We start from the raw sequence: 13,752 nt of genomic DNA on the forward strand, positions 1-13,752 counted from the left end.
TTGTTAAAAAACATAATAAAAACAATTTTACTGAAAAATAAGCACATCCAGCTTCAGCCAAAATTAAGACATTTTTATAAAAAAAGTAAATGTTGAAGAATTCATGAAAACAATTCCAAAATTAATTTGAAAGGCAGGAATGAAATTGTCAACAAACAAAAAATCCACTTACAAAAACTTCTTAAAATTTCTTGTTCTTCTTATCATCCAGTTTGTGTTTGTTAATTTTTTTAAAAAAGGCGCGAATAATTAAAACTTTTTCAACGAAATAGACAACGCAGTGTTAACTATGTCGAGAGAACAATAAAAGTCAATTACCCATGACTTTTGTAAAACCACTCAAAAGACAAAATAAAAAGAAGTTTGAATACACCTTTCCCAAATTTCATAAATTATAATAATTATGACGTCATCCAAAATTTGAGAATGGTTCTATGCTCTTCAAATAAAGATATTCAGATAGAATATCAAATTCTCATGACAAAACTGAAGCTTTTAGAGCAATATAATATTCTGGTTGGATTTTATTTAGATTTAAAGAAAATAATTATTTTGAAAACGAGGTTATTCTTGGAAAGCTCGGCTATATGAAGGGTTTGACCGTAACTTTCCGTTTGCAATTGAAGCACTTAACGAACAGAAATATTTACGAAATTATGTAATTTGTTCTACCTTTTGCTAAGGAACTTAGGAATAAGAATCGTTTTTAGTATCGACCTTTTTAATTGAGTTGGACATAATTAAGAAATTCGGGAAAGGTCTATTAGAGCTTTCTATTTGTATTAATAAACTGCAGACTTTTACTCAAGTAGATTATACATTCTCTGTGTTTGTAAAACTATGTTACAGAGGTGCAGCTACCTAACTTTCTGTTGCAGCCAACTGTATGTGGCTAATTTTACTTCTTACTTAACTATTTAGCTGTACCTTGTTAAGAATAAAATGTTGAAGATAACACTTAAAAAATTAATGATGATGGTTAGAATAAAAGCGCTTCCACCAACGAAAAAAACCATAGTCAACAGATAATCTATATTATAATGCCCGTATACGTCCGTCCGTCCGTCACGCAAAATGTTCGCTTTGCTGCGACGGGCGAACCCGTAGATTTTCCACGGGCTAACGACTATTATAAATACAGCTAAAGAAAGCATCAAGATAATCCCCTCTTACGATGTATGTTTGTAGCCAAAATCTTAGAATTGTGTTTAAGATTTATACATGGTCAATGGTCGTGACAAGAGATTTATCTTTGCACGTACAAGGATGTGAAAAATAAATGTTGCAAAATAAAAAGCATTTAGAAGACAAAATGGTCCGCAAGGGACCTTCAAAATTTTTACTGTTTACATCGACCACTCAATATACAGCTTTGCTAGAATTTCATGTTGTATTCGTTAAGGTACGGCGTATGGCGTTCTTACTTAAAATATCACATTAAAGTACGGCGTTTCGTATTGAATTAAACCCTCCTTTCACTAATTTTGCGGAAAGATCAAAAGAACTATCGCTACTGGGATGCTATGCCAATAAATGAAACAGGCTGTTGGAAATACAATTCACGAGGTTATGTACGTTTAACAATTATTCTGGAAATACTGCTCACGAGCTAATGAACGTTCCACGAAGATGTTTGATTAAACCAAACAGTTTATTGTTGCTTTTCTTTCTGTAGATGCTTACCGATGCGATTTATTTACTTAGAACTTTCTTTGATTTTATGTACATATATAGGGCAAGGTTGTATAGGGAAAAAAGGACTTGCTTATTCTCTCATATACGTTCCACCGCGACACGGGACATGTAGTATGCTTCAAAATTTTCAAACTTATCACACGCGTTTTAATTTAAAATCATGTTAATTCCTTTCATAAAAAAAATGCTAATACAAATTTTATGCACTCGAAAAATAATTAGCTGATTAAATTTTGGCGCGAAAGTTCGGGAAACTAAAGAAAACGCCAACAACACCATTTTTTCCGAATTTAGCGATCTTTGTTGACCGCGACGTGAAGTATTTGGTTATGAAGACGCACTAAAGAATGCTGCTAACAATTTCAAATTCCCTTTACCTTGCCTACAGGCGGGCAAAAGTAATGACTGTACTGACCATTTCAATCATTTTAAATCTGAGGAAAAAATGTCTTTGTTTTATTAATTTTGTCCATGATTTTAGTTAACCCGATTTTATTATATTAAGATTAACATACTAATCCTTTTTGTGGGAGGAGGTAACATAATATAGTAAATACGTACTTACGCTATACTGCACAACTTTTGGAAAAGAGAGGAAGATTTATTTGGCTAACAATTCTATATTTATAATATCAATACTAACCCTATAATAACTGTTTATGAGGGCAATCCTGGAGAATATTGACCACGTCAAAGTATTGCCCGAGCTTGTGAGGGCAATACGTGACAGAGGTCAATATTTGAAGGTATTGCCCAAAATAAACAGTTATTATATGAATTATTATCCGAGTACTGCATTTTACAACAAAAAATATAACATTATAAAAGCAGGATGTAGAAACCACGTCTTTATAGAAACTATTCCCATATGGAACGTACATTCGAACAAAAAAATATTTTTTTAAATCGAATATCGTGTAAACATAGCAGGTTTCATTGCAGCCACATAATTGAATTCTTTAAAAGATACAAGAAAGTTTTACTTCTGTTTCGCGTTTTGTTTACTTTTTTCCGTGTTTATTTACATTTAATGTTGCCATACTTAAACTTTAAACCCGGTTGCTATGGTAGCGGGCAATACTGTGGAATATTGCCCGCTATGACAATATCGATGCCATGTTTATCTATGTTTATAATAACAAAGTAATATTTCGCACGAAGTATTAGTCTGATGAGATGATTATATCGCATCAGTATAAATATCCTGATGTTAATCAAAAGCATTGTGTCTCCAAATCTCTATTAATAATCACTCTCCTCCACATTACCCTTATTACATTCCAATGCTTCATTAACCAATGTAATTACCTTATAAAAGCTTTTGCTGTGCGCACAGAAGATCAAAGCTTCGATAAGAAGAGTTTGCAACAAAAATAACTTAAAGGTATGTTGCTAAAGAATTTTAACTTGCGTCTAGCGATTGTGATGTCGATTTTGCAATCATATTTCAAACTTACAGGCGACACGATTCTTCTTCAACCAGTCAATCGTCTTTTTTGCTCGAGTTTTGCATTTGGCGCACGTGCTTAAACTTCCAGGGCAATTAAGTATTGCCTAACAGGATGTATTTACTGTTAAACCTACAAAATATGAGAAAAGTATTGTTGCTTGCGCGTATTAGGCATACGTGGCTGATGGTGAGAAACGGTGTATTAAATAGTACCTAGATTGATAACAGAATTAAAAAAGAAAAAAACCTCCGCCATATCTATGTAAGAAATGGTGCGCTTGAAACAGAATAATTTTTTAGTATCACTTTTCGTCAAGGAGGAAAAGTTTGTGTGTGATAAAGTGTAGCTGCGGTGAAGTACAAATCTAAGTGAAAGATAAATATTAGCTTTACACAGAAACAACGAGTGTATTATTATAAGATCTAGTCGAGAAGGCTGTGGTGACCTGAGTTAAATCAGGTTAAGTGTGACTTGCATACATATGCATAGGGCAGTGTTTAGAACTTTTTACATTTAATTCTGCATATAAAATTACTTGCTCTTGTTTTTAGGTCAGGATAGTTAAACTTTAAACTGAAGAGGATGGAAGGCACTGAACAACTCGTCGTTGAAACCACGGACAATCCAAAGACAAAACCACAAAGCTCGCTAAAGCGTAAACTGTTAATCACTGCAATCATTCTTATTATCATTATAATAATTGTCGTCATCATAATAGTTGCAGTGAAAAGTAAAGATTCAGACGATAAAAACGAAACAAATAGTCGAAGCAAAAGAGCACTAGCTGTTTTAGATGAATACCCTTTAATTGATGGACATAACGATCTACCTTGGCAATTACGAATTAATTACAGGAATCAACTTTCCAAGGTAATTTCTTTTAAAACATACTTATTGGATTTGAAAAAGTATTTATGCTGTATTAACGCGCAACCACGACAGGGAAGATTTTTAGTTGTGTGTGTATACTTACATTTGCGAGGAAATTTCAATTTTTTACCTTTCCCGGTAATTTTATTATTATTATTATCCTATTTTGGCCAGTCAGATATTGCCTTACCATTTCTTACTTTAAAGATTAGCCGCACGCATGTAAACTAAACCATTATAATAAAATAACCTTTTGACTTACGTAACAATGACCACAAAGAGGAAGAATCAAGATACAAATACTAAAATGAGATGCGACAACGCCCAACTCTCCTGACAGCTCCATTTCTTATTTTATGGCATGTAGAACTTATCTATATGTGTGGTTTTCAGCATAGTATTTTGCAAACACAACATTTAATCTGGTGGAAATGTTAAAATAAAGTCCCAAAACGTACACAAAACATAGATAAAGGAAGATTTAAGCGGTGTCTGAATCTTGATTTCTTGTTTAATGTCAACAATATATAGAATCAACGGAAGTATTGTTTGCGTTGACTGGGCAAGCAAAAGAGCATTTTCCAATTGTTCCGGAATACGTCAGAACAGGGTTAAATAAATAAAAAACCTAGAAGTCATGAATTAGCTCTGCTTCGTATGGTATTGGCTGACAGTAAAAATTAAATTTCTTCTCGTTAAAATTTTAAAATTTCAATTTTACTTCATTGTTTTGTGATTTCTTTTTTAACATTTTTAATTAAAATAATTTTTGATTGAATCGGTAATATTCATCATTAACCAAGAATATCGCCATAAGCTGCACTTTTGGACAGTAAATTATGACCCAAATCATTGAATGCCTTTTTCAGGTGTATAAAAATATATCTCATTATATTAGTCTGAGCACAGAATAAAACTATTTGAAGAAATTATTTTCTTGCAAGTATTGTATATTTTTTATAAATGATTTTTCTGCATATCTGACTATGCTGCTTTTTTCTATAGAAATGTAAACTGCGAAAACTTCCAACACTTACTAATGTTCACCTGTGCAACATTCAGAATTTTCCGTTGTAGCAAGAAGCCTCACCACTTATCAATCTAGAGTTGTCATGAGAACTATAGACACAAGATATCGTAGATGAACGATTAAGCTCCCTATACGTGATTTTTAAAAATATAAATTTTACCGTACCTATTATTTAAATGATGCGTTGACTGGTATTCTTAAGAAAAAATAAAAAATACAAATTCCTACTTAATTGACCCTTCGAAATAACGCCCATACATATTCTGGGCGTTTATTTGAACATAGAAACTCATTTTAAGGATGTCTTTTTATCAGTGTAATTGAGATTGTACCCGTGGTGTTTATTTGAGCATGAGCAATTAATTCAAAGTGAAAGTTTAACCGGCTATTAATGCTATACTAAGTAAATTTGTAATGTTTTATTTAGGTCAATCTAAATGACAAGTACATCAAGGGATACGATAACAAAAGAAGGATGCATAATCTTCATACCAGCATCCCATTATTGAAGGAGGGAAAAGTTGGTGGACAATTTTGGGCTGCTTACATGTCATGTAAAACACGTGAGAATGATGCAATTCGAAATGTTTTGGAACAAATTGACGTCATCAAGAGATTTTCCAAACATTATAACGACACTTTTGAATTTGTAACTACCGCTGATGGAATTCTCCAAGCGCACAAAGATAAAAAAATTGCTTCACTAATCGGTATGTTCTTTATGATTCTTATGATTCAAAGTTTTATTGTTAACACAAGTTAACATGATTTTATTTGTTCTATTCTGAAACGCAAGTTAAAATATTATTATATTAATTCTATTCTTATCGCTCTATCGTTATCGCTATCTGTCTCTATATATCGCCAGCTATCTATATACTTTCTATTTATTGTTTCTACTTATTGTCTTGACATCTCCAAGCTACAATGACTTGATATATATTAATCTAGAGAATTTTTTCAGCTTAATTTTTTTGCATTCACAATAAACTAGCTAAAATGGAATTGCCCACAATGCATACAATCTTTGGCAAAGATATAAGACAAAGGTCATTTTACAATATAGAAAAAACTTCACACTATTAATGCTCCCTAGCTGCAACGTCGCTACTTTTCTACACACATAAATCAGGCACAGCGTTTAAAATTTGTTAGTTACATGCTCTAACATGCCTGCCCGCCGAAACAATCCACGTTGGGGCCATGAAGGCGCCAAAATTCGTGGTGGCTGACGTCAGCAAGAATTAGCACATTTTAAGAGTTTGGATTTAGCCAAATATCCTAAGATCTTAAGTCCACTCTAAACATTGACAAGTCAACCTTGGGTAGTTCAAAATGCGTGAATGTAATATAGAAATAGCCTACGCGATCACTTGTGGCGGCAAACTTTGAAAATAGCTGTCTTGTCTGAAATTATTTTGATCAAATAAATTAAAAGTTTTTCGCGTTAGCTCCACGAGGTTAGTACCTTTCTAGAGGAATTGTTTAGTTCTCTCGGTTCTTCTTAAACTCACAATATTAAAAAAATAGGCTAAAAATGTGAAAATCATATATAGTTATTTAATTCTGTGTTCACGAATTTAGCAAAAAGGGGTATTTTTTGTAAAATTTTATCGAATATATATTCTTGCAAATTGCATCCATTTTCATTTTTTCACGAAAACGCAATTTGAGAAAATCAATGGCTAAAAAAATTTAGCTGCGATAATCAGAGCTTTTGAGTAACACACGAAAGTGATTTCTTAAGGAGCTCTTTAATCTGATTTTATTAATCTAAATAATTTTCTTTGGGTAAAACATTTGTACCTTCTAAACTTTTGAAATATCTTTATTAACACTTCCAAAGTCTTAAGGCTTAAAATACACGGTAAGTTTAAACTGACCGTTTAGTTGTAAGAAAAAAAATTATAAGTTTAGTTGCAGGTACTACACCTGTCTACACGTTAAGTTAAAATGTATAAGTTTTTCTAAAAAAAATTTTTTTACAATAAAAATTTTTTTTTAGAAAAATTTATACATTTTAACTTAACGTGTAGACAGGTGTAGTACCTGCATCTGAACTTATAAATTTTTTATAATGTAAGATAAAAAAACTTTTTTTATCTTATATTTAAACGGTCCGTTTAAACTTACCGTATATTTTAGCCTTATTATATCTTGTCAGGTACTTTTAAACATGATTAACTTTTTTAATTCTAGCCACTTTAGGAGGAAAACTATTGGCTTTTAAAAGGACCAAAACCCCGACTTGAACAAGGTTGAATAATCAACAAACAAACAATTAACTCTTTATTGTTCCCCAGGTGTTGAAAGTGGAATGGCCATTGATTCTAGTTTAGCAGTGTTACGTATGCTGTACGAACTTGGTGCACGGTATATGACGATCACTCACTCGTGCAACGAGCCTTGGGCTGACAACTGGAAAGTCGATAATGTAAGTTTTTTAAATAACATTAGCCTACCATGTTGGTCAAAGCATACGTAGATAAAACCGTAAATTTTGAAGTTTGTTCCTCCGAGGAATTATGTAGGCTGCTTCTATGTTAGATTCACACATTTTGAGTCTCACAACATTGACCGTGGACTTGATACTTAGGACCTGTTGGGGAGTTTTAAACTCTTTGAATGTGTTAATTGTTTTTGATGTCATCATTGTTTCCCGAATTTCTCGACCTTCGCCGACTCTGACGTATATATTATCGGGCAACGCGTTTGCTCTAAAGGAATAATAGCATATTTACAATACTGTTCACTTGGTTTAGTAGTGAGCTTGCATCCTTATATTAACAAAGTACAGTAGACTCCCGGTTATTCGAAGCCTCAAGGGGGATAAGAATTTACTTCGAATAACCGGGAGTTCGAATAACTGAAAAATTCGTTTTCCCGCCAGATTTTCAACTTAACCTTAATGGGATGGACTTTTCTTAAGTAATTGAGGCATTGTGGTTCAGTTGAGCGTGTAAACACAAAGAATTTTTACATTTTGAAGAAAGAATAAATTTGAACAAATTGTTAACAGGTTTTAAAATATGAAAGTTATAAAGAAAATGTATCTAGTAAATACAAGGAGTTCAACTCTTAAAAAAATCTTTAATGCTACATACATACATAAGAAAAATTCGAATAACTGAGGGTGACTGCCTGAGTTGGGTAAGCAGATCCAAGGGGAACGCCATCTCACTTCGAATAACCGAATTATTCGAATAAGTGCAGGTTCGAATAACCGGGAGTCTACTGTAATCCTTGATATTTTTACATTATGTTTAAACGAGATGATGTGTTATATTTTTAACGTCGTAGCAAAAATAATTTAAAGAATTTTATATCATGCGAAAATAGGGAAGGAAATAATAAAAAATTTCGTCGTTTTGTCTATGTTATAATACCCGTATACGTCTGTCTGTCTGTCTGTCACGCAAAGTGGTACCGCAAGTAGCGAAACGAACGCAATGCGGTATAAAAAGAACGGGCGACCCGTGGATTTTTCCACGGGCCACCGACTAATTTTTACAAATTAACTTGGAGCGTTTCTTTTAGAAATCGACGCATTTTATTGTGTATAATATGAACTTGTTAATGTTTTATATTGCAAAGATTCTAGCAAATGAAAGGAAAACACCCGCTGTCTTAAAGGATGTTTCTATACGTAAAAATAAAAGTTTCATACACGTAACGTTTGTAATATTTTTTCAAGTGATATACTTACCAGTATATTTATAACAGTAAAACTAAACTAACAACGAAATATATTTTTTCCTAAAACATAAATTAAACTAATTTACAATCGCAAGAAACGTACTACAGTTTATTCACTCAGCAACGCTCGCTTTGTTTATTCAAAATGCGTTTGTTTAATTTCCTGCTAAATTACGTCACACCTACTGAAAGGAAAGTTCTCATCAAAACAGTCTATTAGTATCACATTGATCTTGAATCCAGTCAATATAAGAAACACAATTCACATTTACACTGTAATAAAACAATTTAAGCCAAACTTGTTATCATTTCCTTAGTTCTTAAAACAAAAATTGCATTCTTAGGTAAACTCCACAGATCCAGCTCGAAGTAATGGACTCTCAGCCTTTGGAAGGGAAGTGATATTGGAGATGAATCGACTGGGAATGCTGGTTGATTTAAGTCATGTGTCACACCAAACAATGAAAGTCGCCTTGCAAATTACACGTGCACCTGTGATATTCAGTCACAGTGGAGTTTATGCGGTTTGTAATCACAACAGAAATGTCAGGTAAGTTGTAGTTGTTGAATGTTTCCTTCACCGAAAGAATGAATCAAATTTACTATTTTTGCGCACAAATTTCGCATGTAGTATTTTTCGCGAAATAGTAATGTAAACGTTATTAAATTAAGAACGTCTTAAAAAGTACAAATAAAAAAGCAAAGCTTTTCGTAAGTAAAATCTGTTACATCGTTAGGTGAGTATATAACTCACGTTCCTGACGATGTAAGAGTTTCTACTTACGAAAGGATTTATATCTTTAATTGTACATTTTTAGTGCCAAAGAAAACAATTTTAATAATGAAAACGTATTAAAACTTCAGGGTTCAGAGAAAAGAGAGATGTGTTTCTTTCGTTTCTTGAATAAAAGTATATTTACGTGCGTATTTTTTCTTACACCACACATTTTGCTTTTATTTTCTGTACTAAATTTCGCTAGTTTGTCATTTTTAGGGACGACATCTTACACGAGGTTAAAAAAAATGGTGGCGTTGTGATGGTAGTTTTTTATAACGCTTATGTAAACTGTGAACCAAATAAGACCAACACAACAACAGTTGAATCTGTGTTACGTCACATCAACTATATAAAGAATCTGATTGGCTCAGAATATGTTGGAATAGGAAGCGATTATGATGGAGTGCCAGATGTGCCAGAAGGTAGGTGGAAATGTTCCTGAACCTGTTTCTTTAAACCCTATTTCGGTTAGGCTAAAATACCAAAGTGACCTACCCCTGGTTTTTCCTTTTGTAACTTCTAATTGCCTTATAGAATTCACTTAAAACCTAAGTAACTGAGTTTTTAATCTACAAGGCATTGACTAATATCAAGAATATAAAAATGCGCCACCAACATGTTGTCATTTACGCCCTTTGTCCATTGGCCGCAAGGAAAACTTATAACTTTGTTCCTATTGAACAGAACAGTTCTGGTTATACCTGCTATCTGCAAGTATCTCTTGAATTAGGGCTGTAGTTACAAAGTAAAAAGTCTAGAACGTTTTTACCACCACTCTAATTTTGATCGAGCCACTCACACACCAACTTGAATAGGATCAACTTACTCGTTATGTTTGTGCACTGAAAGTTATCATGGGCTGTAAGGAACCTTGAAGCATACAAATTTTTATTAGTATTTGTATTTTTTATTTCGTATGAAAATGAGATATTATATGCTCGAAGAATTTACAAAATTAGAAAAAGAAAGAAACAAAGAAATTATTGTTGTTTTAGGGTTAGAGAACGTCTCAAAATATCCAAACATTTTCATGAAATTAGCAGAACAAGGATGGAGTGACACAGAATTGAAAAACTTAGCTGGTGCTAATTTAATTCGAGTTTTCAAAAAAGCGGAAGAGATTTCGAAGCAGCTTGCAAGTGAAAAACCAAAAGAAACTTTAATGAAAGTCGAAGAGTTTTTCAACGTCAATGGAACATGCAGAAAAGACTGGTTGGAAGGTCGTAACGCTAGTTTATTGGGAGGGAAATAATAACTTTGCGTGACACTGGTTTTGTATATTAAAAGATGTTCAACTTTCACGCATGCACTTAAAGAAGAAGAACTTGTGCTCAGACAAGAAAAATACATAGTGGATTTCCTTACTAGTCCTACTTGAACTTACCTATACTACTTTTAAACACGTTGGCATAATTCAATGCCTTGGTTTATAATGTTTTTATAAGGTTTTTTTTGTTGTTTTTTATTTATAAACTAGTTGGTAGTAATTTCGTTTGTCCTATAGTTCCTTCCAGTCCTCAGATTATCGTTAACCGTGCATATCCTAGGCATCGTTTTTTCGCGCATCCTAAGCACAGTGTAGCGATTCTGCTAGTTTTAAACAAAGCACAGCTATTATTGTAAACTAGTTGTCAACCCTTGGCAAAATCCACGGGGTCGTCCGTCTTTATATTACACGCTATTTCGTGTGGCCGTTGCAAGACGCTTTTTTCGCAGACAGACAGACACAATACGGCTAGTATTATAGAGAGATGATTTATAACATTTCCGTTTGCACATACATTTAATTTTTTATGTATTTCACACTAAGAACTATTGTAAATTTATGGATGCCTGAAATATATATGGCTTATTACTGCTTGGAGAAAAATGTACAAGTGAAAAATTTGCTAGGACAGAAACAGTAAGTAAGTAACGGGAAGTTTAACGGCGAGACTGTAACTAATTTACATTACCTAGTAGAGAGAGATACGTACAGCTTTTCTCTAACGTGCTTGCCACACCAGCCAATTGGCGGTCAGCACAGATGGTTTTAAGTGAACTGACAACACTACATTTAAAGTGCACTAGAGTGAAAGGTTCGAATCTTATGGTTACAAGTTTACCACCACTACACATCTCCATAGATGAAATTTGTCCAATAAGTTTTCGTGATTTGAGAGTTTGAGAAATTTTACGCGCATTGAAAAAAAATTAAGAATAACAAAAATATCGCGAGATAAATTGCTATTTGAGATACTTGTTTTCTATACTGAAAGAGAAACACAATACGGTTTATTTTCATTCTTAAAAAGAATATAAAAAGTCAAAAGAGAAGTTTTATAAAATTTTGATAAATTTTGAAAAAAAATTTATAAATGATCAGGAAAAAAAACAGATCAACTCTTAACTAGGTTTATTTTTTATGCTTTTTTTTTCTTTTTATACTACTACTGCAATTCACACTACAACAATCACTCTATGTATAACACAGCAGGTCAGATTTATGGAGATTGAGAACTGAGCTTAGACCATTTAAGCAACAGATAGCGCACAGACGTCTTGGAAAAAATTTATTGAAAAATAATCAGTGATCACTGAATTAATCCTCAGGAAAAATATATCGCATTTGTTTTTTGCCTAAATATTTCTGAATTTTAAACCGCGTGAGAGACAGAAAGCCATCTGTTATTATAGATGCTACTCGCTAGCCTGTGGAGAAAGCTACGCCTGTCGTGCATATATTTTCACATCGGTATTTCGCACACCTGTTATTATATATTATATAAATTACTGTATGGTAGTCAAATGACTCCTCGTAAAATCAATTTATAGACACTGAAGTATTAAAAACTATTTTTTCTTTTTATTAGAATCTAGTTTATTAGAAAATTGAGGCGTGTATTTTGTAAATAACTTGTAGAAAGCTAAATTCAACGTTTTAAAGATTTTTTATTAAAAAGCATAATAAAAACAATTTTACTGAAAAATAAGCACATCCAGCTTCAGCCAAAATTAAGACATTCTTATAAAAAAAGTAAATGTTGAAGAATTCATGAGAAAAATTCCAAAATTATATTTGAAAGGCAGGAATGAAATTGTCAACAAACAAAAAATCCACTTACAAAAACTTCTTAAAATTTGTTGTTCTTCTTATCATCCAGTTTGTGTTTGTTATTTTTTTTTAAAAAGGCGCGAATAATTAAAACTTTTTCAACGAAATAGACAACGCAGTGTTAACTATATCGAGAGAACAATAAAAGTCAATTACCCATGACTTTTGTAAAACCACTCAAAAGACAAAATAAAAAGAAGTTTGAATACACCTTTCCCAAATTTCATAAATTATAATAATTATGACGTCATCCTAAATTTTATAATGGTTCTATGCTCTTCAAATAAAGATATTCAGATAGAATATCAAATTCTCATGACAAAACTGAAGCTTTTAGAGCAATATAATATTTTGGTTGGATTTTATTTAGATTTAAAGAAAATAATTATTTTGAAAACGAGGTTTTTCTTGGAAAGCTCGGCTATATGAAGGGTTTGACCGTAACTTTCCGTTTGCAATTGAAGCACTTAACGAACAGAAATATTTACGAAATTAGGTAATTTGTTCTACCTTTTGCTAAGGAACTTAGGAATAAGAATCGTTTTTAGTATCGACCTCTTTAATTGAGTTTGACATAATTAAGAAATTCGGGAAAGGTCTATTAGAGCTTTCTATTTGTATTAATAAACTGCAGACTTTTACTCAAGTAGATTATACATTCTCTGTGTTTGTAAAACTATGTTACAGAGGTGCAGCTACCTAACTTTCTGTTGCAGCCAACTGTATGTGGCTACTTTTGCTTCTTACTTAACTATTTAGCTGTACCTTGTTAAGAATAAAATGTTGAAGATAACACTTAAAAAATTAATGATGATGGTTAGAATAAAAGCGCTTCCACCAACGAAAAAAACCATAGTCAACAGATAATCTATATTATAATGCCCGTATAAGTCCGTCCGTCCGTCCGTCACGCAAAATGTTAGCTTTGCTGCGACGGGCGAACCCGTAGATTTTCCACGGGCTAACGACTATTATAAATACAGCTAAAGAAAGCATCATGATAATCCCCTCTTACGATGTATGTTTGTAGCCAAAATCTTAGAATTGTGTTTAAGATTTATACATGATCAATGGTCGTGACAAGAGATTTATCTTTGCACGTAGAAGGATGTGAAAAATAAATGTTGCAAAATAAAAA

General features: G+C 32.6%; 2 protein-coding genes across 3 annotated transcripts in view; one reads left to right on the forward strand and one right to left on the reverse strand.

Moving 5' to 3' along the window:
* Positions 1-12,710, reverse strand: part of LOC130647548 (superoxide dismutase [Mn] 2-like) — an 81,729-nt gene extending 69,019 nt beyond the window's left edge. Inside the window, exon 1 of one of the 2 annotated variants that reach the window (XM_057453446.1) lies at positions 12,625-12,710. The gene's annotated coding sequence lies outside the window, so the exon portion shown is untranslated. Of the gene's footprint in view, positions 1-172; positions 267-12,624 lie in introns of those variants that run through there. The other variant, XM_057453445.1, reaches the window with a different exon arrangement.
* On the forward strand, positions 2,986-11,376 carry LOC130647545 (dipeptidase 1-like). Its single transcript, XM_057453436.1, has 7 exons — positions 2,986-3,079; positions 3,698-4,016; positions 5,474-5,756; positions 7,350-7,480; positions 9,087-9,292; positions 9,737-9,942; positions 10,516-11,376. The coding sequence occupies exons 2-7, from the start codon at positions 3,729-3,731 to the stop codon at positions 10,770-10,772; spliced, it is 1,371 nt and encodes a 456-aa protein (XP_057309419.1). The 5' UTR covers positions 2,986-3,079; positions 3,698-3,728; the 3' UTR covers positions 10,773-11,376.
* Positions 12,711-13,752: the final 1,042 nt, after the last annotated feature.

Source organism: Hydractinia symbiolongicarpus, chromosome 6 (genome assembly GCF_029227915.1).
Source record: "Hydractinia symbiolongicarpus strain clone_291-10 chromosome 6, HSymV2.1, whole genome shotgun sequence".
Classification (NCBI taxonomy): Eukaryota; Metazoa; Cnidaria; class Hydrozoa; order Anthoathecata; family Hydractiniidae; genus Hydractinia; species Hydractinia symbiolongicarpus.

Bases quoted from the DNA above. Each gene is read 5' to 3' on its own strand.
- LOC130647545 (XM_057453436.1), top strand. From the start codon at position 3,729: ATGGAAGGCACTGAACAACTCGTCGTTGAAACCACGGACAATCCAAAG. The intron at 4,017-5,473 runs GTAATTTCTTTT...TGTTTTATTTAG, and splicing joins ACAGGAATCAACTTTCCAAG to GTCAATCTAAATGACAAGTA. The intron at 9,943-10,515 runs GTAGGTGGAAAT...TTGTTGTTTTAG, and splicing joins AGTGCCAGATGTGCCAGAAG to GGTTAGAGAACGTCTCAAAA.